The sequence below is a fragment of the Artibeus jamaicensis genome, unplaced genomic scaffold (genome assembly GCF_021234435.1).
Source record: "Artibeus jamaicensis isolate MK-2021 breed Jamaican fruit bat unplaced genomic scaffold, CSHL_Jam_final contig_354, whole genome shotgun sequence".
Lineage (NCBI taxonomy): Eukaryota > Metazoa > Chordata > Mammalia > Chiroptera > Phyllostomidae > Artibeus > Artibeus jamaicensis.
Window position 1 is genome coordinate 36,030,539 of NW_026521803.1, and position 24,689 is coordinate 36,055,227.

General features: G+C 44.4%; 1 protein-coding gene across 11 annotated transcripts in view; it reads left to right on the forward strand.

Annotated features, from left to right (window-relative positions):
- Positions 1-24,689, forward strand: part of NEDD4L (NEDD4 like E3 ubiquitin protein ligase) — a 289,989-nt gene that overhangs the window by 247,407 nt on the left and 17,893 nt on the right. For all 11 annotated transcript variants that reach the window (XM_037151988.2, XM_037151991.2, XM_037151994.2 and 8 more), the window contains 7 exons: positions 4,647-4,724; positions 6,135-6,189; positions 11,526-11,584; positions 18,565-18,630; positions 20,465-20,694; positions 22,232-22,353; positions 24,601-24,671. In XM_037151988.2, coding sequence (XP_037007883.1) covers positions 4,647-4,724; positions 6,135-6,189; positions 11,526-11,584; positions 18,565-18,630; positions 20,465-20,694; positions 22,232-22,353; positions 24,601-24,671 — 681 coding nt within the window. The remainder of the gene's footprint in view (positions 1-4,646; positions 4,725-6,134; positions 6,190-11,525; positions 11,585-18,564; positions 18,631-20,464; positions 20,695-22,231; positions 22,354-24,600; positions 24,672-24,689) is intronic.

Genomic DNA, 24,689 nt, shown 5'->3' on the forward strand with positions numbered 1-24,689 from the left:
GGATCATGATATAACATGTCACCATGAGGACATTCTCGGCATTTGGGGCGGGACTGTGACCGTGCCTTATTGCAGGACACCTAACATCCTTGGTTCTCGCCACTGAATAACCACCATTTCTCAGCCTCTCCCCCCATAGTGATGATAACCAAAAATGTTATCACACATTGTCAGACACCCCGTAGTGAGAACCGATCTAAAAGTCCCTATTTTATTTTAAAGTAAAGTAATTGCCTGCCAAGAGAATTTATCATTTAGATCCTGGTGACATTCATTCAACTCATAACTACCTCTAAGGCATATAATGACACCTGGCTTCATTTGACTCACCTTTGTGAAAACAAAATGACAGGTATGTAGCCAAGATGAGAGTAAGAGGCAGGCAGCTTTGGGGAAAACATGCTGAGGGAAATTGTTTTGTTTTGTCTTGTTTTAATTCTTGCAAGAATCCTTTTAAATCAAGGATATATTCTTTTGTTGCTTTTACTGATTTTAGAGAGAAGGGGAGAGAAAGAGAGAGAGAAACATCAATTGGTTGCCCCCCAGATGCACCCCAGTCAGGGATCAAACCCACAGCCCAGGTATGTGCCCTGACTGGGAATCAAACCCATAACCTTCTGGTGTATGGGATGATGCTCCAACCAGCTGAGCCACCCAGCCAGGGCAAGATTGATTTTTAAGTCCTTTTTTCCTCATTGACGTAGAATGCGTGGCTGTCCCGCTAGAGTGCCCATTTCCACAAATCCGCAGCCAGAATGGGAGCTCCAGAAATAGGGGGTAAATAGTATCAAAGTAGATGGATTAGTGTATGGAGCCACTGTGGCTTGCCAACATAAGCTATGATTTTAGTCATTGGAACCAGCTTAGTAATCAGATTCCCCTAACCTTTCACGGCCTTCCACGCCACAACTGCAGAGTAACTGCAGCTGAACAGCACTAGTGTGCTTCATTGCCTGCACTGCAGCTGAATGAAACCCAGGTTGAATTTCCAGTTGTCCCTTTCTACCCAGATGCTTGTTATTGACTGATTTACTGATTTAAAATTGTAATTTGTTAAAACAACATTTCGTTGCTGCTGCCAGTGTTGAAAACCCTTAAGGTGACAACTGGAAATTCCCCCGGTTACTCCCCTTCTTAATCAGACTCTTAATCAGGCTGGGCCAGCTGCTGTCTCTCCTTCTACACAAAGGCCTGTATAGAATTCTTACTGTCAAAGGCAGGCTCTGAATTGCCTGTTGATTTGGACAAAAGATGGAGGGATAGAGGGAACTATAAAGATACTGTTCAGCTTAAAATCTATTTTGAGTTGGTTTGGGCTTTGTTTCATTTTTTAAAAGAGAACAAATGAGAGGCCAGCATCGCTTTTCTTCGGTTTGAGCCTTATAGTGGACGAGGAAGAAAGGCTGGTGGCAAGGAAGGGGATTAATGAAAACAGTGCTCCGTCCTCACCAGCCTGTGAGCTCTGGGCCCCGCACTAAGCCACAGCATGCAAAGAAGCAGGGCAGCGGCTCCCCTGTTTGGTTCCCCTGAAGTCCATTTCTAAAGCACGACCTGATAGGAAAGCAGCGTCCATCTGGAATAACATCGGAGACCCCGTGCCTGCCGGCGAGGGTCTGTGCACTGTGCTCTGTCCCCTAGTACCACCGGGGAGAGAACCCAGGCCTGTGAGCTACTGACAGGCCCTGTCCATGTGAAGATTCTCTGCGGCCTGACTTCCAGCAACTAGTTCATCGGTCCCCACCTGGGGCAGGCCACAGATGCCTGCTGGAGGTCACCAGGTGACAGAGGAAAGATGACAGGAGGCCTTCGGTTTGTCCATTCTGCCTGCTAAGCGTGTATGTAAGAGTATGTTTGTGTCTTCTACTGGACAAAGCTTTGGCTTGTTTTTGCAGCAAGGAAGAGTATGCCTTAGTGAAGTTTCAGGTCTGTCCTCCACCGGATCCAAACTGATGAACTCCTGGTAGCCTGGACGTGACCGTTGATCTCTCCCAGGATGGAGGGGGAAAGCTGTTTTTCTGACCAGAGAGCATTCCTGTGTTATCTACGTGTGGGTGTGTGTGGGTGTGTGTGGGTGTGTGTGGGTGTGTGGTGACTCTGCTGGGAACCCTTTTTGGTTTTTAAAAAGATGTTGCTCTTTGCATTCTGTTTAAACCTCTTTCAACTGTATAGAGGGAAGTAGTTGGGAAATATTGGAATAATTGTGAAATAGTGAGTGTTCTTAACTGTGCTAAGGAAAGGGAGAAATGGGGAAATGGGCTTCTTCATATTTTATTCATTTACAGTCACATCATTGGAGACCTCACTAGTGTTCCAACTCTTGGCATCCCTAAGGTTGGGGCCTTGGCTACCCTCCACCTGTGCCATCAGCGTGGGGGTGCCAGCTTCCTCGGTCGTTCAGGGGGGCAAGGGACTTCTGTGTGTCCCTACACTTAAACTTCAGAGACAGAGGTTGCAGCTGCTGCTATTATTTTATTTTTGTTGGTATAATAAAGTGACACGCGTCCTAGGGCCCGGTCACCCTCACATTCTGTAAATGCTGGGTTTGCATGCAAGGCCATCATAGCAGACCTGTGAAACCGGGCTTATGTTCTGCTTTAGGATCTTTTCACCCTCAGCCTCTATTCACTGCTACTTCAATTTTAGGGTCTTCTCCCCTTTTAAGTCACCAGCTGTTCACCAAAGTAGCTGGTTGTCTTTCATAGTAGCTTCTATGTGTGATTCCAAGACATGGCTGGCCTTGCCCGTGGCATCGGAAGCCCCTGTGCTCTTTCGTGTCATAGTGGCCTCGGGCTTTCCCCACACCTGCGTAGTCAGGGGCTGTGCTCCACAGCGCCCCCTGTGGTTGTGACTCCGGCCCAGCTCAGAATCTGCCGTGAGTGGGTAGCTTTTGTAGATTTCTGTGCTCGTAAATTTTTCCTCTATCACAATGAACCCATCACAAATGTTTCTCAGAATACCAGCTGTTCAAACTTTCTAAATCCTAAATCTGTTTAATACGTCTGATGACACTGTATGTGTTCCAATATACTACAGAATACTGGACCTATTTTATGCCTTATCATTTTTTAAAAGCATGTGAGTGAGGTTTAGGGTCAATATCAATCACAAACCACTAACATGATTAATTCTGCCAATTAAAAGATTGCTATAGCTAACAGAAAGCAAAAGTTAATTTTTTTGTGATTTTTAAATTTTTGCCAATTTCAAAAAATTTGTCACTTTGTTTTAAACTAGTAATACTAATGGTTTAAACTGTTGACTTGGAAAAAATAACTTCTTACAGCTTCATTGAAATATGATTCACATACCAAACAGTTCGCCAATTGAAAATAGACAATTGAATGGTTTTTGACAGTGAACAAAAATGAGCAGCCATCAATCAATCATTAATTTACAATCAATTATACAATCAATCATCAATTTTGGTGATTGATTGTATAATGGGAACCCCCTTTCCCATTAGTGGTTGCAGAGTAAATTTTATTATTTTTCAAGGTCTGTACTAATTATTTCATTTTCTGGTCAACTTGGGAAAATGCCAAGGCAGGAAATCTTTTACTCGTTTGATAGTAATAAGGGCTGTAATTGAAATAAAGGGTTATTTTTTTAAGTATTTTTTTCTTTTAGGCTTATTTGATGGACGTTTTATTATTCTGAGTTTTATCACTTGTTTTCTAACCTTTTGAGTTTAAAATGTGCACGCTCTGAGTTACCTTGCATTTCCACTGGGTCCGTATCAGTGAGAGGCAGCCCCCAAGACTGTGGGTCAGGACCTCTGGGCGAGTTCTCATTCTTCCTGAAACTCTGTTCCCTCATCTCAAGAAACCAAGATCGTGTACCCAACCCCTAACAGCAAGGTTGCAAGATCATTATGTCTGACTGTGCTTTGTCGATTAGAAAGCATGACCGCAGATGTCAGACTACATATTTCTCTTTTGTTGGTTCTCTGTGGCATCTTTAGAAGCAAATCCCTTAAGAAAAATCTTTGGCCAACTTTTAAGTATTAAGATATACATGAGAATCTAATCTGCAGAACTCGAGAATCTCAGTCAAGCTGTAAAGTAGGGATGAGACTGTGTGAAGAAGCAAACTCTCTCTGGAATGGCACGTGGCTTGCCAATCAAGCCAGACTCAGATTCTCTGCTTCTGTTCAGGAGAGAGTGGAAGGGAGGAACAAGGAACTCAAGTGCTGATGGAAAGGCTCTTCCGAACTGTTAGGCCAGCTGCCCCGCCCCAGAGCTCCAGATCCAGTGGGAGGTTTACACGCTAGGGCTTCACTCCCTCTTCTGTGGAATACAGCCTCCTCTTGGCGGGATCCCTTTATTCGGTTTCCATAGTGACAGTACTGCTAGAACCCTTTTCCTCTTCACCTTCACCAACTCGGGAAAACGATTAACCTTTTATTTAAGTAGTCTTACTCTCCTTCTTTCACCAAGGACAAGGAGTGGACCCTTTTTTGAGAGATGGTCAGCCAGGCCTCCTGTTCAAAGATGGGACCCTCCCGTCCCCCTGTACATGCAGGAGCCTGGCTCCACGCACACGCACCCTGGCTGCCTTGGAGCACGCAGCTCCCAAAGGGGAGGAGCCAGTAACAGCCCACAGTCGGTCACTCCTAACACCTTCTGCCTTTTACATTTTTCTTGCAGGAAGATCCACGCCTGAAATTTCCAGTACACATGCGATCAAAGGCACCTTTAAACCCCAATGACCTTGGCCCTCTTCCTGTGAGTACACTGGAGACACCTGGACAAGTCTGAAAATGTTCATTCATTCCTCTGCCCAGTATTGATGGAGAGGCCCTATGACAATTTCTCTAGACTTTGGGGGCCCCATCGGTCTGTAATTTCTTCATAGACGTGGGTGTATGACTGAATTTTAGTACATGCAATGCATTCAACAGCCGGTACGTATGAAGGAGGCGTCTGCATTGCCCGCTGCTGGTAGTAGGTAGGCCCTGTAACCAGGACGTGAGAGGCACTCTTTGCAGGTGACCGGTTAAGCAGCACACGCTTATTTTGTAATGTAGCAACCACTGAGTTCCCCCCACAATGCTGATTTGGTCATCAGGAACAAAAATATTAGAAATGGTGGGCGAAAAAGCATAGGTAACCACAGAAGGTTTATGTAAGTCATTCAGCCTGCCAGATATTGTCAGTTTTCCTTCCTGGTTGATGACAGCTTATTAATCTAATTTTTAAATCAATTTATTCTCTTTGGGAGCCAGAGTGGGATTGAGCTATTTACTCCAAATTGGATTTTGAATGAAATTTTCACCATACACCCTCCTCCACCTGCCCCCATTAAAAGAAAAGCATTATGGGGGAGGGGGGAAGGGAGGGGTAGAACTATAAGACTATTTTTAAGTGGACAGGCACTGGAAATTTTTGGTTGTTTTTTTCCAAGCCTAAGAACCTTTTCCGTTGCCTGGTGTGTAGTGTATTATGGCAAAATTTGAGGCTAGGAGGGTTAGGATTCCATCTTTAGTTATTAGGTTTTACAAACATCCCTTGCTCTCCAAATCTGCTTGGTTCCTGGGCTTAGAAGAAAAGAGTCCAGAACGTGTCTGGAGAGTGAGTTTTGAAAGGGAGTTAACCTGGTAGGTGTCTGAGTTTCAAACAGCAGGTAGGCACAGTTCAGATAACAAGGGCGTATCAGCCCTCTCTTGAAGAAAATTACCCAGGTCTCTTTGGTTCCCGAGTTTGAACGGGGAGCACGCACCACAGAGGAGTGCGCAGGTTTAGATTCCTCAACCCGCGATGATGCGAAGGAAGCAGCTGGCTCTGACATTTTCATGTTTTCCTCGCCCTCCCTTTGGTACTCAGAAAATATCTAATTCAGTGAGGTATTCAACCCCCAGCACAACTGTTCCATGGTATGCTGAACTTGCCCTGTGAAATAGCAACCCCTATTTCCTGTTCGCGTGGTGAATGCACCTGAGATCGTGGAACCAGTGATTCAAGTGTGTTCCCAGATGCTGTCAAGGGCTACCTTGAAATGCTTGCAGTTCATTCCTCACGTCAGAATGTACCCGACGGGGAAGAGGAAGAAAGGGGTCCTAGAGTGTCTGATTTTGCCTTTGATTTTGGCCCAGCTCACTCATTGTTTGTATTCTCTGTCTTTCTCCCTGACACCAGCCTGGTTGGGAAGAAAGAATCCACGTGGATGGCCGAACGTTTTATATTGACCACAGTAAGTAGGCGCCGGTATGGACACACAGGGATTGCAGGTAAAGGGAGGGGGGGCTGTTTCAAATGTGAGAGTGAAAGCTTTGTTGTTTACTCTTTGTCTAGGCAGCCAGGTGTTATGTGGACAGAGTGGTACCAGAGAATCAGGGCCCTCGCACGGTACTGTGCTTCCCCCCTGAGTTTGCTGTAAAATAGCCCGTTGAGCTTTCACCCAATTTGATCTTGCGACCTATTAACTTTTTAAAAAATTTAAGAACTCTTTTTTGGTTGATGACCCCCTTGACCTTTGTGCTTTTAATAAATACACTCTGGTAATAGAAAATAAGATTAGAAGTGACGACAGAGCCCAAAATCTGTGCGTGCGCAACGCTCGACGCAGCACATGGGTGTTTGAAACGCTGCCTCTGCGGGTGTCAGGGCGAGGTGCCCATTCTGACTTATTTTCTATTCATAGCATGTTTCCTTGCACCCAGCACACTAATATATATGCAGTCCTTTTCTCGAAATTGCAGTATATTTGCTGTAGACATTTGCTCCGGCACCTATGAAAAAATGTGTGGTTTCTCATTTCAACTAAAAGTTAAACTAATAAAGGTTTGCTTTTAGCCAGCGGTTTATTGTCCTTTCTGGAAGTGACACATGCTCCATATTTATATATACCTTACAACCTCTGAAAATGTATCTTGAAAAGAAGTCTTTGAATAGGTTTAAAGTTCAAATCAAATCACACGTGCAGGTTGGTCGTCTTCTGCTCTGTGTTGTTGTCCAGTCCCGGGTTTCCCCAGCCTCACGTTGTCCTGACTCATCACGTTGATCAGCTGATCACACCGATGAGCCAATTTCTGGGCAGTCCAGCCTCAAGGATGGGGCTTGTCACTCTCTCCGGCTTAGTGCCTCTGCCAGGTGTTACTAAGCAGTCAAGTGCATTGTAGACACACCTTCATTTTCTGGCATGGGGGCTGCGGGGTTATTATGAATTGAATTAAGTGAGAAGCCCAACAATTCAGAATTAAGCCAAAAGTAAAAGTGCTCAGGGTATTTAGGGGTACAGGCTACCCTTTGGTTTAAATTAGATTATGTCAAGGTACAGAGGCCTCGTTTTTGTCTTCAACCAGTAAAAGTACTGTTTACCTGCTGTACAGAATTTTACACTGAGCATAAAATTGCCACCATTGGTGCTTTAAAATAGGTGTGTTTCCTTAATGTGCTATTTATCATTTTCTTACCATAATTTGCTAAAGGAGTGGGAGGTTTCTATTTCTTTTGCCAATTAAAAACAAAAAACAGGTGTTTGTCTTTGTTTTTTTTTCCTTTTTTAGTGTTTTTGTACCTTACAATTTTGGTTTGCAAAGATAGGTACAAAGAATAACGATTTTATTAAAACAAGGTCTTACCCAGTAATGCAACCTTGACCTGCTACACCCACAGAGCATTTCACACACCACTGTGGCCGTGTCCTGGCTGGTGATCTCTGGATCAACCTGAAAAAAACTTTAGAAATGTCCCTGAGGTATTGCGAGCACCCGAAGACAAGGGCAACACTATTGCAAACAGCCATCCTAGTGTATGTTATAAATAATAAATCATAGGCTGTGTTTCTAGGGGCGTGCATAGAACTAAGACAACATGTAGTAGATGTTTTGGGAAGTGGTGACTTGAAGTGGGTTCATGGAAGGCCCGTGGTGACATTGTTAGGAAGTTCAAGTCCTTGGTCAGAAAGTGGAAAAGAATTTACCCTGAGAAACAGCAGCACCTGCAGCCTGAGAGGCAGAGAGGGCAGGTCCTTCATCCTAATGAGTCCGCCCGCCCTCCAAGCACGGTATTCCTAATTTCTCCTGCTAGAACAGAGAGTCCACGGGGCTCCTCCTTCCGAGAGTAAGACTCGCCTTTGCACACCCATACCGAAAGGTTCTCTTCACCAAACAGTATAAATTGGACCAGAAATGGTGTAAGAGAAAGATCTGAGTGTGAGAACCTCATTAGCCAGTAGCTGTTAATACAACGTGTCTGCCATTTCTCCTAATTGGTCAAGGTTTAGTCAGTGGGAGGTGATAACGGGGTACCTGTCAGTGAACTTGAGTTCAGTTCATATGTCTGTTCCCCAAAATCCAGTTTATGAAAAGTGCAGAATACCTCTCTTTTTAAGAGGTTTTTTCAGACCGATAGGGACACAGCAAAATGGGTTGAATTACCCGGTGGTGACGTTTAGGAATCTCTCCACCTTCCAAATGAACCTCCGTTTCCAAACAGTTTTCCCACATCTGATTTCTAGCAAAATTCAGCATCTCATTTTGCTGCCACAGAACAGAAACCAGGTCATCCTTCCTATGCCGTTTCACTGTGCAAGCAGTCTTCTTGAGGGTCATTCAGAGTCATCCTGTCTTCCAGCATCGCTGGGACAGGTGACTGCACTCTGAGGGACAAAGACAGCAGTGCACGTCTCTTTGAAATAATTAGGTTATTTACTTTGTAAATCCTTGAGAAGTTAGACATTTTCAAGATCAATAATTTCAACTGTCTAAAAGATATAATTTCAGAAGAGAGCATGCTCAGTACTAATCTCTTTAGGTGCCTTGATTCATTTCGTTGACATATATCAAATAGCTCGTATGTCTCAAGACTGGTACAGAAGGTTAAGGGAAGATCTTGACCTGAATTTCTCCTTCTCTGAGGAATTGTGTCATTCTTCTTAAAAACCAGATATGCCCCACAGCTGAGAATTGGCCACAGGTGTCTGGTACACGAAGCTAGGAGAGAAAATTAGTTTCCACTGATGCTGTAAATCCTGTTTTAGTCGATTCCTTACCAAACCAGTTAACAGTAGCTAAGTTGACTGATTTTCTCATTCTCTTACTTCATTCTTGTCCCTTTAGTTGAAAAATGCCTTGAAGACACAACACAAATTTAGATTACAAAATTCTAGGGGGGGTATGGGTAACTTGTCACCATACATGCATATATTGACAGTACTTAACTGCAAAATTAACTTTTATTATAACCATGCAGAAACTTGTATGGTTCTGGAAGCTCAGACAATTTTAAAGGAACTTTGTTTTTACCATCAGCTTCATCTGGTCATTAAGAAAATAACATATTAGGCTCCTGTTGCGTGCTAGAAAATGTGTTACATGCTGGAGAGGAGGAGGCTGCAGGGAGGAATGATACAGCCCCTTCCCTGAGGGGCTTGCCTTCTCTAGAGCACAGAGGACCAGGGAGTGCTGTAAGGGTTGTATTAGAGCAGAGAGCCTCTTGTTACTGTAGAAGCAGAAGAGGCAGGGTGCACCTGCTCGTGAAGTGGCTGGACGCTGGTGGTGGGCTGAGGCAGGGCAGGGGGCTGCAGGAGGACCTTATGCATTGAATGGGTTACTCTTCAGGCAGATCCCAATGATGAGTCAGACTAGTCAGGCACGTGCAGTGAAAAGTGCTTCCCTCGGGGAGAAGACACGTGCAGGTGCAGGTGGTGCCAGCATTCGGAGAGATGGGGCAGGGTTGCCCGTGGCCTGTGCGCAGATGAGGCGGGCGTGGTGCACAGGTCAGGTCAAAGGGGGTCTGCCAAGTGTGGGGACTCGAGCCCTTCTGCAGGCAGGAGGGAACCCCTGAGGGATTTCCCAGAGGAAGTGACAGGAGGTTTGTTCTTTAGAAAGGCCCTTGTGGCAGAGCTATTGTGGGAGTCCTGAGCAGGGAGGAAACCGAGGCCAGGGAAGCCTAGAGGAGGGTCCAGGGGAAAGATGAGCTCCCGGAAAGAAGCCTGGTGGGAGGGAGGCAGGGATGGCTTGGTGACCAGCAGAGGTGAATGGCGAGGGAGGAGAAAGGGTGTGTCCAGGTTCTGGATTTGAACAGTGAATGGGTTGTAACATTATTAACCAGATACAGGATGACACGAACAGTGTGGGTTTGGAGAATAGGTTCTGTTTTGGTAGAGTTGGGTTGAAGACACCTATAGGACATCCCAGTACAAATGTCCAGGGTGGAGCTTGAAGCTCCGCTCTGGACTGAAAATTTAGGATTTGTCCTATAGTGGTCATTCATTCATTTTTCACTTTGATGACAATACCCAGTCCTTACGGTTACAGTCCAAGGCAGTTTCTACTCAGCTCCATCTTTTCCATCATTTCGTTTTCTTTCCTATGGTTCTCCATCACAGTAGCAACCTGTACTTTCCCAAGTCTTCTGTTTTCAAAGTGTAAGGGACCCCAAAATGCCTTTTGCTTCCAGTAAGGTGCTCCAGAATGGTTAAAACACTTCGTGTATATTCTCTTCCAACACACACAAATCTAGAATCATTATGTGCTTTCATAACTTTATTTTAAAACTTTGCTTCTGCTGTTATTAAAATAATTACAATACCAGACTCTGAAAAATCCCTGGTATGGCCATTAAAACCAAACTTAGGAGTTATTCTTACCCATTCACTAACAGAATTTACAGGAAATAATTAGAATCAATCTCAAACAAATAGTTGCCCATGTTTTTAAGCCAACTTAGATTTCCTGAAACTCCAGAGAGAACTCATTCTCCCCACTCTGTCCCTCCCCATCGTCTTTCATGCGAGTTCACCCCTGCCTCCACCGCACACACACACACGCACACACACACACACACACACACACAGTGATCCTCTTTAATTATGCACAATCACAAATCCCATGTGATCGAGGGTAGCTGCTGGGTAGCTAGCTGTGTAGGTGGCATTGAACAATCTTGCTCATGTTGACTCTGGGAAGAAAGGAAACCACTTCTCGCCAACTCAGCCAACAGGGAGGTCTTGCTCTGGGCTCCTTTCTGGCACTCTCAAATTCTCATTTTTTGGACTGCCTTGCTGACTAGCTGCTTCAACTGTTGTGTGCCCTACCAGTGACACATGTTGTGGATTATTCATTTGTTCAGTGCAGGCTTCTTAATGGAGAGCTGTTTCTCAAGATCATGAGCACAGGCAAAAGTATTTGAAATGAGAAAAATATCATGCGTGTTCGTTAACTTTTGGTAGACTAAGACTTTTTGTGCCTTTCTTTCCAATTAAATGAAAATCAAGATCAAGTTATAAATCCTTGAAAGAACTGGGGTTTATAATCAAAATTGCAGCAGATTGCTTGCTAAAAGCAGCGTAAATAGATGGTTGTACCTTAGTTGTGCATTTTTGATGGAGTGTCTAACTAAACAGGAGGTTTGCCCTAGAGAGAACTGTTCTCTTCTAACCCTGAAATACTAAGTTACTATCTTTGAGGGCTAGGTTGGGGGACTAGACAGCTTTGGAAAACCCAGAAATAATTATTTCTAGAAGATTTTTGACAAAATAGATTTTAACTAATATGCTCATTTTCTTTTAACATTCATTTTCAGATAGCAAAATAACTCAGTGGGAAGACCCAAGATTACAGAACCCAGCTATTACCGGCCCGGTCAGTATTCTCAAGTTCTGAATGTTCAGTGTCATGTTTTGGTTGCATCAAAACACGCATTTCTTGCATATTCCTGCACAACTTGGTGTAACTGAGTAGTTTAGCATTACACCCATCTCCTCCTTATGAGAACTTACGGGTGACAAGATTCTGGGTGAGGTACAGGTGCATTTGCCTTTTTACATGGCTTTTTGGCACAAAGGAAAAGTGGTGTGATGATGGTAGCGAAACTGAACATTTTCTTTTCTCCATTATGAAAAAGCAGCATGTAAGTGTAACAATCCAATTGTCCTCTCTTCCTTTTTATATGAGGCAAAGTCGGCCCTGTATTTGCAGAATTTTGTCCTTCCTTTAGGCCAAGGGCAGGTCATGCATGCTAACAAATCTAAGCTGTATTGTGACTCTCTTCCAGCGCTGAGAATCTGTGAAAGTTTGGTTGAGGTTGTTGCTAACCTCTGGAGCAGGCAGATAAGAATCTCTGTCTCCGCCGGCCCACTCACTTTCCCATAGTCCCTTCCTGTGTGCCAGGTGGGAAAAGAACCAGTTTTGTGTTAGGTATGGCGCTGCCTTCTCAAAATGCTGCTGCACACTGTTCTTAAGAAAGAGTAAGGAAGAGTGAGAACCTCGGCTCATAGAGTTGTAACAGACACTTGGTGTCCACGCCCTGGGAGGAGTCTGTAGAATGGGGAGGGTCTCCTCTGCAGGGTGTGTGCACGAGCGCCTCCTACGGAGGTTGTAACAGTGCAGGGAGGTGATTTGGAATTACCGGAAAAGTACTGGGACCACAGATTGCAAATTTGGGATTCTTTGTCAAAACTGGAAGAGCATGAGGAAGTTAAATTTATTGTGTTGAGTGCTAAGAGGTCAATAGGTATATTTAAAATACTAATTTCGTGGCTTTAATCTGAGTGTGTTCAAACTATGTTTTGAATTATAAAGGTAAGTCCCTTTGAAAACTTAAACAATATTATAATGCAAATGCACCTTGATACCTGATGTCCCTCTAGTTATATATCTGTTGGGTCTCTTTATTCAATTTGTTCAGCTGCTTGGGTACAGTTTACCAAGTCCCTGGTAACACAGGCCGCTACTTTTTCTCTGTGTAGCTTAATAAATACCTGCCATCCTACCATGGCTTTTTTTTTTATTCACAATCACAATAAGTTGCTAGAATCACATTTTTCTCTTCTCCATCATGAAAAACAGATAAATGCAAGAAGCAAAGCTGTGTTCAACTGGCAGAAGACTTTTGACGTGATATTTCTCAGTCTTTTTCAGATCTTTTTTATGGTTTATTGATCATCTACGTTCACTCAAGCACGTAGTCTTATTACTATTTAAAATTGTTCAGCATCATAAATCCAGGGAGATTTGCCCCCACGAGAGTTCTCTATTTCTTTGTTTTCTTAAAGAACTTGTTTACTCTTATTATTAGTGTTATTTCCTTCAGTAAGAGGGTGTGTGTTCAGGTCATTGTCAACTTAGTGTGCACATCTGGTCTTTGTTGTCATTCAGTTCCACATACTTGGTAACTTCCATGTGATTTTTTTTTCTCCTTGGTTTGTAAGTTATTTACAATGTGCTTTTTAGTTTCTAAGACTATGGGAGAATTTTTGCCTGCTTCTTATTGATTTCTAATTTTATTGCATTGTGGTCAGAGGCTATCGAATATGGAATGTTGATTATCGGATATTTGAAACTTCTTTGAAGGCTTTGCCAGTTTTTGTAAATGTTCCTTGGTATTTGAAAAGAATGTGTATTCTGTCTTTCTTGGGTATAAAAGGGTTCCGTACATGTATACCATTAGATCAAGTCTTTGGTGTTTAAATTAGCCATTTCCATCTCTACGTTTTCCCTGTCTGTTGCATCTCACCCAGAGAGGCTGTGTGAGGCTCCCGCGGTGGCTGGCTTTCTGAGCATTCCATTCATTTTCTCTTCGTTGGCGTTTGCCTAGGCTCTCCTTTCCGCCTCTTGCTGTGTTGTTTTCTTTTCTACCTCCTATTAGATTGATGGAGTACTATTTATTTTCTCTCATTTTTTTATGCTTGCTTGGAAGTTGTGTTTTCTATTTCTATTCTCTTAGGGCTCACATTCAAATGGTTAACCAACGTACTTGACCTAATGTCAAAATTCATCAGTCTCTACTCTCCTCCCAGATCATTTAGCCCTTTAGGGAACATTAGTGCCATTCTTCTCACTTCTGTTTCCCGTTGTTCACTGGAAACTACCTTTAAAACCACCTTGTCTTTAAACTTCCCAAATCATCATTAGTATTTTATCTTTTAAAAAAAAAAAAAGTCAGTGCTTACCTGATTTTACTTAGATGCAAACAGATGTCTTTACCCACCACCAATTTTGCATTTTTTTCCAGGTTAAGTTTTGTTCTTAATGACATACAGCCTCTAGTTCATAGTTCATAGTTTCCCAAGCATGACTATAGATCAAGAGCATCACTATCACCCTCAAACTTGTTACAAATGCCAACGTGGGGCCCCGTCCCAGACCAACTGAGACGCAGCAGTCCGTGTTTTTTCCAGTCCCCCCAGGGCTTCTGACGGCCACTCCAGTTTGCAAACCTCCATTCTAGCAGCGGTGACAGGGGGAGCCTGCGTGGTGAACTAGCCGAGTCCGAGAGGACGCATCGGGCCTCTCTGTGAAACAGTAGTTTAGCTCATTATAGAATCCTTGGTTGATAGTCATGTTTCTTAAGTACTTTGGGGATATTCTTTGTCAAGTCTTCTGGTCTCCTTAACCGATGATGAGACGTTTGTTGGCAATCTAATTATTTTTTTTTATGGGTAACTAACTCTTTTGACTGGTGGTTTTGGATTTTTCTCTGTGTCTTCAACATCCTGCAGTTTTACTGTATCCTAAGTGTGGATGAATTTTAAAAACTTTATTCTGCTTTGGACTCATTGTGATTCTTCAAGATATTATGTTAAGATGTCTTTTCTGCAGTCTAGAAAAGTCGCAGCTGTGTCTGAGCCTTCATACGTTGTACCTTTTCCATCCTTTTGAAATGCCTGAATTAGTAACTTTTGGGTCATTGATTCACTTCCACAATTATCCTCCTTATCTCGTAGCTTTCATATTTCCATCTCTCTTTCATGGCTGTATATAGTGTGCTCAGCTCTTCCAGTTAATTTTTTCTGAAGCTTTTTATATAAGCTATCTCTATCAGTTTATTTTATGTTATTTCAGCGACTGTTTAATTGCTCAGATTTTATTTAATTTTTTTTTAATTTGCTTGGTCTTTTTAGCTATTTTCTGTCCTGTGTTTTCCTTTTTAGCTGTTTTCTGTCCTGTATATTTCCAGCTTTTTAATCATTCTTAAAATAGCCTCTTTCATAGCCTTTTTCGGATTATTAGATCTGGTCCCAGGAATATAAAATATTTCCACTTGTTGTGTCTATAGAACCTCCTCAGTTGCAGCGTGTTGCCTAGTTCAGTTGGTAATTCGTGTATGTGCTCATCTTCATTGTTTTTTCCATGGGGCTTTTGTAAGTTCTGACCTGTATTTACTGCTAACCACTGAGCTTGGGTTCACTCCCCCCCACTTAGCATAACCGTGGATTTCATACCCACTTTGGTGTAGCCTTGGAGTATGAATTTATCACAGGTCTGTTTCTTTTTCTTTTTCTTCCATTTATGGTCCTGGACAGAAGGTAAGCTTCCTTGCAACTTTCCTGGGCCAGTGGGTAGAGTTTTCTAGTCCCTCTTTCAGATGTAAGTTTTGAGCAGGGAACTCTGTTCCAGCTCCCGAGGTCACGCAGACCGATGGCCAGGTTCCGCGCATGTTTAACCGCGCGAGGATGAAAACCCAGGGCCACACGCCTGTGTCTAGGTCCAGCTCCCACTTATTTCTCCATGTTGAGTCTTTCTGCTTATCTGGCACCTAGAGTTTCTCTTTTTCCCCAGTTTTAAAAATATGTATTAGGGGCGAGGGGACCCTTTGTGTGTCAGCCCAGCGCAGCGTGGCTGTAAGTCAATATGCTGTCCATGTGACAAACGTCACCATGAAAAGCTTTTGTAAAGTGCTCCCCGTGCTTGCTGCTCTTCCGAGTACTGTCATGCTGTGTCACACTTTGTACTTGTCGAAGAACTTGCTAATCAGCTGCCTTGACATGCTGAGCAGTCCCCTCTGGAAGGGAGGGGAGACGTTATTATTCCCGATTTGTCAGAAGATCGGAAAGCCAATTTTGTCGCCAAAACTTCCAGCCAATGTCAGAATTGGGACAAGAGCCCCAGGCGTGCTCATAGCCACACCAATGTCCCCACGCCAGCCAGGAGCCCTTCTCTCCAAAGAGCTCCAGCATCAGCTGGACAGTAACGACCGGAAAACATTCAGGCCTGTCTGGCATATGCTAAGTCAGGTTTTCATTTTACACCAAAGAAAAGGCACGTGGAAGGCAGAGCAAAAGGGCTTTAAAAACAACAGACATGTAATTTTTAGGCCGATTTTACAAATTAAATTTCAAGAAAATAGGATGCCAGAATTTCAAGGGAGAATAAGTAATTCAGCCAAAAGAAGAAAAACACTACACCCGTGACTCTGTTCAGAGGCTGCGCTTATGGGTGTCTCGGTCCTGTTGCGTTGCTGGAATCTTCTCAGGAGGAGAACATACAACCTACTCTCATTCCATTACAAGAACTACGTCGAGAGGGAAGAGAGAGGTACTGGAGGAGGATCGTGATTTTTCAACATTCCTGCCTCAGTCCACAGCCGAAGAAAGGCCAAAAATATCCCGGCTTCCCATTTCCACCCACATGGAGTCAGCACCGGCCGTGTTACAAGTCAGACCGGGGAGTGGGTGTCGTGCACTGGGGGCGCATTCTGCAGTGTATCCCATGGGGAAGTCTTCGTGTAAGACTGTTGAACTTCACAAGGATGAATGTTTAAGCCCTTTTCAACATTTTCAGGGGAGAACGAAAACAAAAAGAATCGCTGGGGATCAGGTTTTTGGAAATGGCAGTGCCTTAAAGTTCATCTAGTCAAATCCATTGTGAAGAGGTTGTCCCAGAACTGGCTGGCGCGAGAGTCTGTTCTAGAAGCCAGCTTTTCCAAAGCTGGCATGGTGTGATGCCAGGAAATACATTTTTTTAGGTCCATTCCCCTCTGTCACAGTTAATCACAGCTGAGAGCATCAACCAAAGACTTGGCCCTCTCACGGCTTTGTACTCACTGTCCCTGTCAGGACATGTTCCCTCCTGTCACTAGTTCCTGCTCAGGGGTCCCTTTCTCAGAGCCACCCGCCTTCCCTTTCCTGACTAGCTCCTATAAAACAGCCCTCTGGACACTTGATCACTTGTTCCCCACTTACCACTGTTGATTCCTTTGGTTCTTGTTACCTGTTGCTCACAATAGTTTATAAGCTCCAGGAGAGAACTCTTCGGTTAGTGTGCCATTATTTCCCTTGTGCCTAAAATGTCTGGCACAAAGTAAGTGCTCAAGAAATACCTATTGAAAGAATTGGTAGATGAACCACCAAAGAATGAATACCCTAAACTAGATAGAAAAAATCTCAGTTTGTTATCGGATATAGTATGGGTAGAGCAAAAGCCATGAGAATATTCTTATTGGCTTAAGTCAGAACAGTGTCCCCTTTATCCCGGTGGTGGTTCAGATCCTGCCCAAACTTCCACCTGTTCTAGAATAGGAATTCTCTCGTGATTCCATCAGACTAAGCACTGTCCAGAATAAATATGATATGTGGTCAAATCCGAGGTACAATAGAACAGGGAATGAAGAGTGGGTTCAAAACAAGGAAAAACCCTAAGTAGTATCAATTTTCCTTAGATAGATACATACACGCCTTTATTGCTCTTGAGTTACAAAGTGAAACACTGACATGACCGTTGTTCGCTATGAGAGTGGTTGTTTCTGTGTTGGCTCAGTTATCTGTGTGATTGTTTCAAAAGCAGTATGAAGGAAGGAGGCTCATGTTTTTCATTTCTCTTTCGGCTCAGGAATGAGCCAGGTGAAGGTATGAGGTTTGGAGTCTGGAGACACTTTGCTAAGGATCAGTATATTTTGTTACCTTAGCCCAAAAAGATATCAGCAGAGCTATTCTTGCCCAAATGCACACTGTTTGCCCAAAAGCAATGAGTCATTCTGAGTATGAGGCTGCTACAGTTATATCCATGTCTATGCGAAAGCCAGTCCTTTCTGCTCCATAATATATGTATGTATATATATAAGCCTTTTCAGTACACCAAAGTCAGGGCTCTGGCTATTGTGAGCTGTTTTATAACACAGCAAGTAAAGAGTATTTAAATGACTGCACTAAAGTGTTATTACTTTGCCTAAGAGATTCCAGCACTTGTGAGGAGTGGTGGTTCGCTCAGTCCCTGAGCCCACTCCCGTGGTGCCATCACTTTGCCTCAGAGGCAAGGCATGAAGGTTAGGGATCCTCACCCACCACTGCTGGCTCACCAGTAAGGGGCAAAGCTGACCCCTGAACTGGGGCACTTCTCCAGAGGGCCGTCTACCTGGTCTTACAGTCCTTGATGAGAATACCAGTTCAGTTGCCTTTCTGCTCATTATGTTTCCTCCCAAAGATTTTTAAAAGCATGATCAGTCTTTTCAAAATGACAGCATAGGTCACTTTGGGGTTGTGTTTAAAGTATCAGAGCTGACAGCAAAAAAAAAAAAGAGAGAGAGGGTATACCCTGACTCATATTCAGCCAGAAGTTGTATTGGAAAGGGTATTTTATGTAGCATATCCCTAAATGACTTCTTGAATAGCAATTTAGTTGTTTTCAGAGCTGAAAGTCCTGAGAACTTTCAGTTCAATGCTGATTTAAATTAATCATGTCTAGAATTTTTCCATGTGCTATGCAGACATGTAAATTTCAATATAATATGGAGAATGAGAATTTTAAGGTTTATGGTTCATGAAATTTTCTAATTGTTGACTCAATTTACATAAAATTCTAAGTGTGTTGTGTACATTGTTTATATTTGTAAATTTATCTTCTAGGCGGTTCCTTACTCCAGAGAATTTAAGCAGAAATATGACTACTTTAGGAAGAAATTAAAGAAACCTGTGAGTAACATGCTTCCAAAAAATGCTGTTTTAGTCCTCTGTGAGTTACCCAAGTCACTTCAGCAAGAAAAACTTGTTCCTTTTCTTTGTGTACAAAAATATTACCTTCTTCTTTTCACTGCATTTTGATCCATCCGGATCTGCAGTCTGATTTTTTTTTTAACAGAAATGGTAAGTGAAGATTAACCAGTATTGCATATCAAATTGCCTGGAGGGCAATTTCCTATGTAATACATAAAAAGATAGAAATGATTCAATGGGAAGTAAACTAATTCAGGACCTAGACAAAAAATTTGGAGAAGCTTATGTAATTACTTATGGTTATAGTTAATAAAACCTAGATCCTAGTTAGAAAAGTGGTCTAGTCCTTTCATTTAAATTCACAAGTATAGTTTAATCATAATATCTATAACAATATAATTTATAATATAATGCAGGGCCCGGCACAAATAATGTCCTTCCTTTTATTACAAAATCATAAGCATGTAATTCTATAACATAACAATATCACACTCAAGCACACCAGGTGACATATTAGGTGAAATATTCAAATTAAAACCATAAATTATTACAGTCATATTATTACTCCGCCAACCACACTCAAGCAGGAGTTACTTCTGCTGGACCCTGTATTTGGCATATTAAGACCAAGTGTAATTGTCAGATTCGAATTCTCACTGGGAAAACCTATGAGATTTCCACAAATCTTAACCCTCTAACATTTTCCAGGCAGTGTTTTAAATTACAGTATTTTCTACTGGCTCACCCCAGATTTTACAACATTATGCCTCAGTGACTTAATGTCTCTGACATAGAAACTGACTTTATCGGGTTTCTCCTCAGTTTGCAGATTCACTGTTTGTTTGGGGCTTGGAGGGTATTTTGTGTTGGTGCTTTCCCACTGGGGGAAGGAGAGTGTCGTCCCCCAGCCTGATCTCCCAGTTTGCCTGTGCTCTGCTGCTCTCTCTCCGGCTCCGTCCCCTCCGCCGGGGCCTCACCCACTGGGCTCCACTGCGGATGGGGCGCTGCTGATGCACAGATGCACGAGAGGTGGGCCCCTCCTTGGCGGCACCCATGTCGGGTTCTGTTCTGTCTTCCAACATCCTGATTCAGATAGCTCTCGATGACTACTTTCAGAATGACTCAAATTCAAACCCATAAAGTCCCCACAGAGTTTCTTTGTGAGTCTCCTGCAAGAACCCCAGGAATAAGAGGCCCCTGTGGACTTCACCCAGTCTCGTATTCTGTGCGGCACTTGCCCTCGCTGACTCTGCAAATCTATCTGCGTGTCAAAGCTGCCCCGTCCCTCATTTTTCCAGGAGGCAGTTACAATTCTTCAAGTGCCTCTTTGTTTTCATATTGATTCCCTGTGGCCTTCGGGATGCTTTCCCACAACTTGGCATGATAATCAGGGTCCCACTCCCCACGGCAACAGAATCAGCCTGCAGGCCTCACGGACCAGTGGGAACCCCCACTAGAGTTGAGGAGCTGCCCTTCTTGGCCAGGTGGGGACTGTCGAGGTTTTGGAGGACCTGCACGGAAGTCACTTTCTCTGACAGAAGCAGTAATATAGAGGTGGCCATATTTCAGTTGCTGGTAGGTGGATGGAGCACCCACGATTATTTATAAAAGGGGGACAGGGTGACTGTGCCCTGCTCAGCGGAGTTCGGTGGGCCTTCCCACACATGTGAAGACGACCCCACAAAGGAGGGAGGCTCCGCTGGAACCAGTCGTCACTGCTCGTGCATTTGGAGACTCCCCTCCTTTCTGTTCTTTGAAGTGGAATGTGTATTTACTGTGTGATTGTGTGCTTTTTTTTTTGTCTTTGGTGTAGGCTGATATTCCAAATAGGTTTGAAATGAAACTCCACAGAAATAACATTTTTGAAGAGTCCTATCGGAGAATCATGTCTGTGAAAAGGCCAGATGTCCTAAAAGCTAGACTGTGGATTGAGTTTGAATCGGAGAAAGGCCTGGACTATGGGGGCGTGGCCAGAGAATGGTTTTTCTTACTGTCCAAAGAAATGTTCAACCCCTACTATGGTCTCTTCGAGTACTCTGCCACGTAAGTACATGGATGGAATTTGAAATGCGTCCCCACCGAAGCCCTTTTATTCTTAATTGTTCCAACTTAATGACAGACTAAGCAGCTCACCCTGTTGAAATGAACGAGCTCTGCTGATTTCAGTCTCCATCCCCCACACCCAACACACACGCCCCTTATGAGTCTAGAACAGGTTCTGCCTGCACCTGGTTAAACAGTATACACTGCACACCTAAAAATGATATTTTGCTTGTCTGTTGGGTTCTTGTCATTGAAATGGAAAATGTGCTGGGTACGTGTGGTAAGGAACAAGAGGCAGTTGTCATTGGTAATGGCATGATAATTCAGGAGACTCAGTGTCAGAATTCAGAAAGTCATCCTCTTATGGACAAAACTAGTTTCTGAAGTTACTCTAGTTAAAGCCAAATCGTGACGACTTCGAGAAGGACCCATTCTGCAGGTCCCGCAGGCCCATGGGCTGGTCCTGTCCTGTAAGAACCAGATTCCAACCCCCCCCCCCCCCGCCTCCCGGGCATTAGGATCTCAGCGTTGCCAGGCAAGGAAACAAAGACAGACACAAGCGAGTTCTCAGGAATCGAGCATCGGCTGCTTGCAAGGCCAACCACTGCTTCTCGGGCCGTGGACCCGAGTACCCTGTGGAAGAGTTGTTGACCTTGCTGGAAGGCAGCCTCGGCTCCAAGGGGACACGGGTTCTCCTGCATCTCCCACTGGTGCCTGTCTCCTGGGGGCTCTGTTGAAAGGCAGCCTCAGGATCCTTCCCAGTGGCTCCTATCACCTCGTTTGTTTGTTGTTGTTGCTTTTTGTCATCCCAGGAGAAAGCTCGCTTTGTACACTTGGTCAGAGCCATTAAAGAGGCAGGCGGTGGGGGAGGAAGAGGCAGCAGGATCCTCACCCATCACCTGCGCTCCCAGGGTCCCCTGAAAGAATCTGAGTCTGCCTATGGAGCCCAGGTTGGAAACCACTGATCCTCCAACATAGAGACCAAAGAGGGATGTGGACATGTTTTTGTGGTTTGCACCATTAAGGCAACCGTGCGCTGTTATCAGTGCCCTTGGGCCTCTCAGGCACAGCCAAGGTCAGACCCAACGAGGGGCCCATAAGAAGAGTCTTAATCTCTAAACCAAAAGCCTGTCACAGGAATGAAGCTTCTTCCTGAGAGAACCAAAAGTCCTCAAGTCATTCCCTTTGTCCCAGTCCCTTTCTTCTGTGGTGGTTCACATCTTCCCAAGGAATTGGGAAGCAAATAAAACTGACATTTTTTGTAGATCAAAAATAGTCAAATAGCAGTGCATGGTTAAACCTGACAAAGGGCATACGCACCAGCTCTCTAGGACCTCAGTCACTGGTGACAGAAAGAGGCTAACTAAATGGTCACATTCAAAAGTCACATTCTCTAGCTGACACTTTCCCCATCAGGAGCAGAGCGTCTGTGAGGAAGCATTAGCATCTTGAGAGCTAATGACAGGCAGCAGAGGAAAATGCGAATTCTTGCATTTCTTCTTGAGAAATGCGATGGGGCTTTTTCTTCCATCCCCAGGGACAACTACACCCTGCAGATCAACCCCAATTCGGGCCTGTGTAACGAAGACCATCTGTCCTACTTCACTTTTATTGGAAGAGTTGCTGGTCTGGCGGTGTTTCATGGGAAACTTTTAGACGGTAAGTTATTAAAAAGCCTTGAAGTCATAAAAACAGGACAGGGCTGTTTGCAGTCCCTCTTTAGGTGTCTGATCTTTCACATCACAGATGTCCAGCCAACGCATCACTGGTTCTGTGCAATTCAGTGAATTATGGTTACATTTCGCCCATCATGGAGGTGCTTTTCCCAGCTGTCAGTTTGAGCACTGAAAACACAGTGTCTACACACAGTTTAAAATTTTCCCACAAGAGAAACTAGTATGAAGCACAGAACGTTCTGTGATTCTGTATTTTCTGCTTTTAAGAATAACTTTTTTTAGCAAGAGCTGTATTCTGTGACAGATGGAAAAACTAATTGAAAAGTTATTCAGAATGATCTGATTCATCCAACGTCCTGCCATTGTTTCACATGTCCCCAACTGATTATTTTTATTTGAATGCGAGGAGACTGTAAATAATTTCAAAGCAATGTTATAGCTCAGCTTTGGCCTTGACCCTGGGTTCGCCGCTGCACAGATGGCACAGGCTGACCTTGTTCCTGGGTAGAGCATTTAGGCCATGGAAGAACTTCGGGGTAGGGACTCTCACAGATTTGGTCCCTTCAAAAGTGCTGCCCCTGGCGGGAAACACTACAGAAGACATCACTGAGGAAGGAGAATTGGAAATATTTTGGAAGGACTTGGGGGTGAAGTGGTTGAGGATGGAAGACAGGAAGACTTGAGGTTGACCTTGCAGTCACTGTAGAGAGAGAGAGACTGCATCTGCGGAGCTTTGGCTGGTTCAGTACATCATTGGTGCCCCTTCTCGACTCTGTCCTTCAGTGTGTTTTTAATGCTACTCGCTAGCTGATTTCAATCCTTTGATTTCAGTGTTTTATTTTTAGTTGGGAAAAGAGGCAGTTTTTTTATTAGAAAGAAACTACATTCACTCTTTCTGTATACATATGTTGTGTGAATACATTTTCATTCGCTATATCGAAGGCATGCCATAGATTATTTCAGCTGTTCCAGTTCACTTCAGCCTTTTCTTAGGTAACTCCATATATCTTCTGCCATGAGAAGACATACTTAGTGGTGCTGGGGGAATCCAGAGATGTGCTACTGACCTGTATGAACTTGTAACCTAGTGGGACAACAGACCCCAGGAGACTCCGATGTGGCTGGAGGGTCGGGGACACTCTCAGGGTTAGGCACACCTTGCCGGCGGGATAGGATTTGAGCATTTAGAAGCTGGGGCTGTTTCAGAAGAGCAAGGGCCGGCTGAGTCAAGGCTCATGGAGAGAGTCTTGGAGAAAAGCAGGAGCAGACAGGGGAACCCGGGAATTGCAGGACTGAGAGCCGGAACGCCCACAGGTGTGTGTGGTCAGCAGCATCTTGTTTCTCAAACTGCAGCCACACATCCTTGTGTCAGCTTCCTCCTCTACCTCCCCAGACACGAAGGTGTTGAGTCTGCAGCCCTGGGGCCACCTGAGCCAGTGCAAATAGGAATCTGCTGCAGGGGATTGGTGACTGCTTAAGTGGGGGTGGGGCTACCCCAGCGCCCCCCAATGAGGAGGCGCGTGGTGCTGACGTGCCTGTGGACAAGGTGGATTGGGGGGCCCTGTGTGGTGGGCAGGTTGTCCTCACTGCCATCACCTCCTACAGGCCTTCATCAGCCCTCCCCTGCCCCCCCGGGAAAGGGCACAGCCTTCTAAGTTCTCTCCCTCATGTCCTGCCCCCTTCCTGCTTTTTCTCGCCATTCCCGCCCCAGCACAATGCTGAAATGCAGGTGGAGTTGCCGACCGGCCTTCAGTGAGTCCCGTTGCCCTCACCGAGGTGGCAGCGCAAACTCTGCCGCACCCCATGCAAGCCCGCACCCCTCCAACCCCACTCAGGCTCGTCCTCCCCAGGGGTCCCTGCGCTGCCAACCCGCCTACTACTGACAGGTCCCCCTCTTGTCCCTCTGCCTGCAGTGTACCCCCTCCCCTGTTCATGTGCCTTTTCTGCACTGCAAAGGCCTGTGGGGCCTTCAGACCTATTTGTCACCCCCCCAGGAGCCTTTTTGTCCTCCCTACCACCTCTGTGAGAGGACCCGCCCTCCTAGTAACTGACCCCTGCCCCCCAAAAAAGGCAGGCCCTCATCTGCTCAGTCACAAATTACTGTCAGAGGTCTTTGCTTGTTCTGTCCTGATCTCTCATTCAAATAGAAGGTGTGTTCATCTTGCATTTCATTTCTGATGCACAGTAGCGTCAACAATTTGAAACTAACCCAGTTTTCATCGTATTTTAGGATTCTTCATTAGACCCTTTTACAAAATGATGCTGGGAAAGCAGATAACCCTGAATGACATGGAATCTGTGGTGAGTAACCGCAGACCC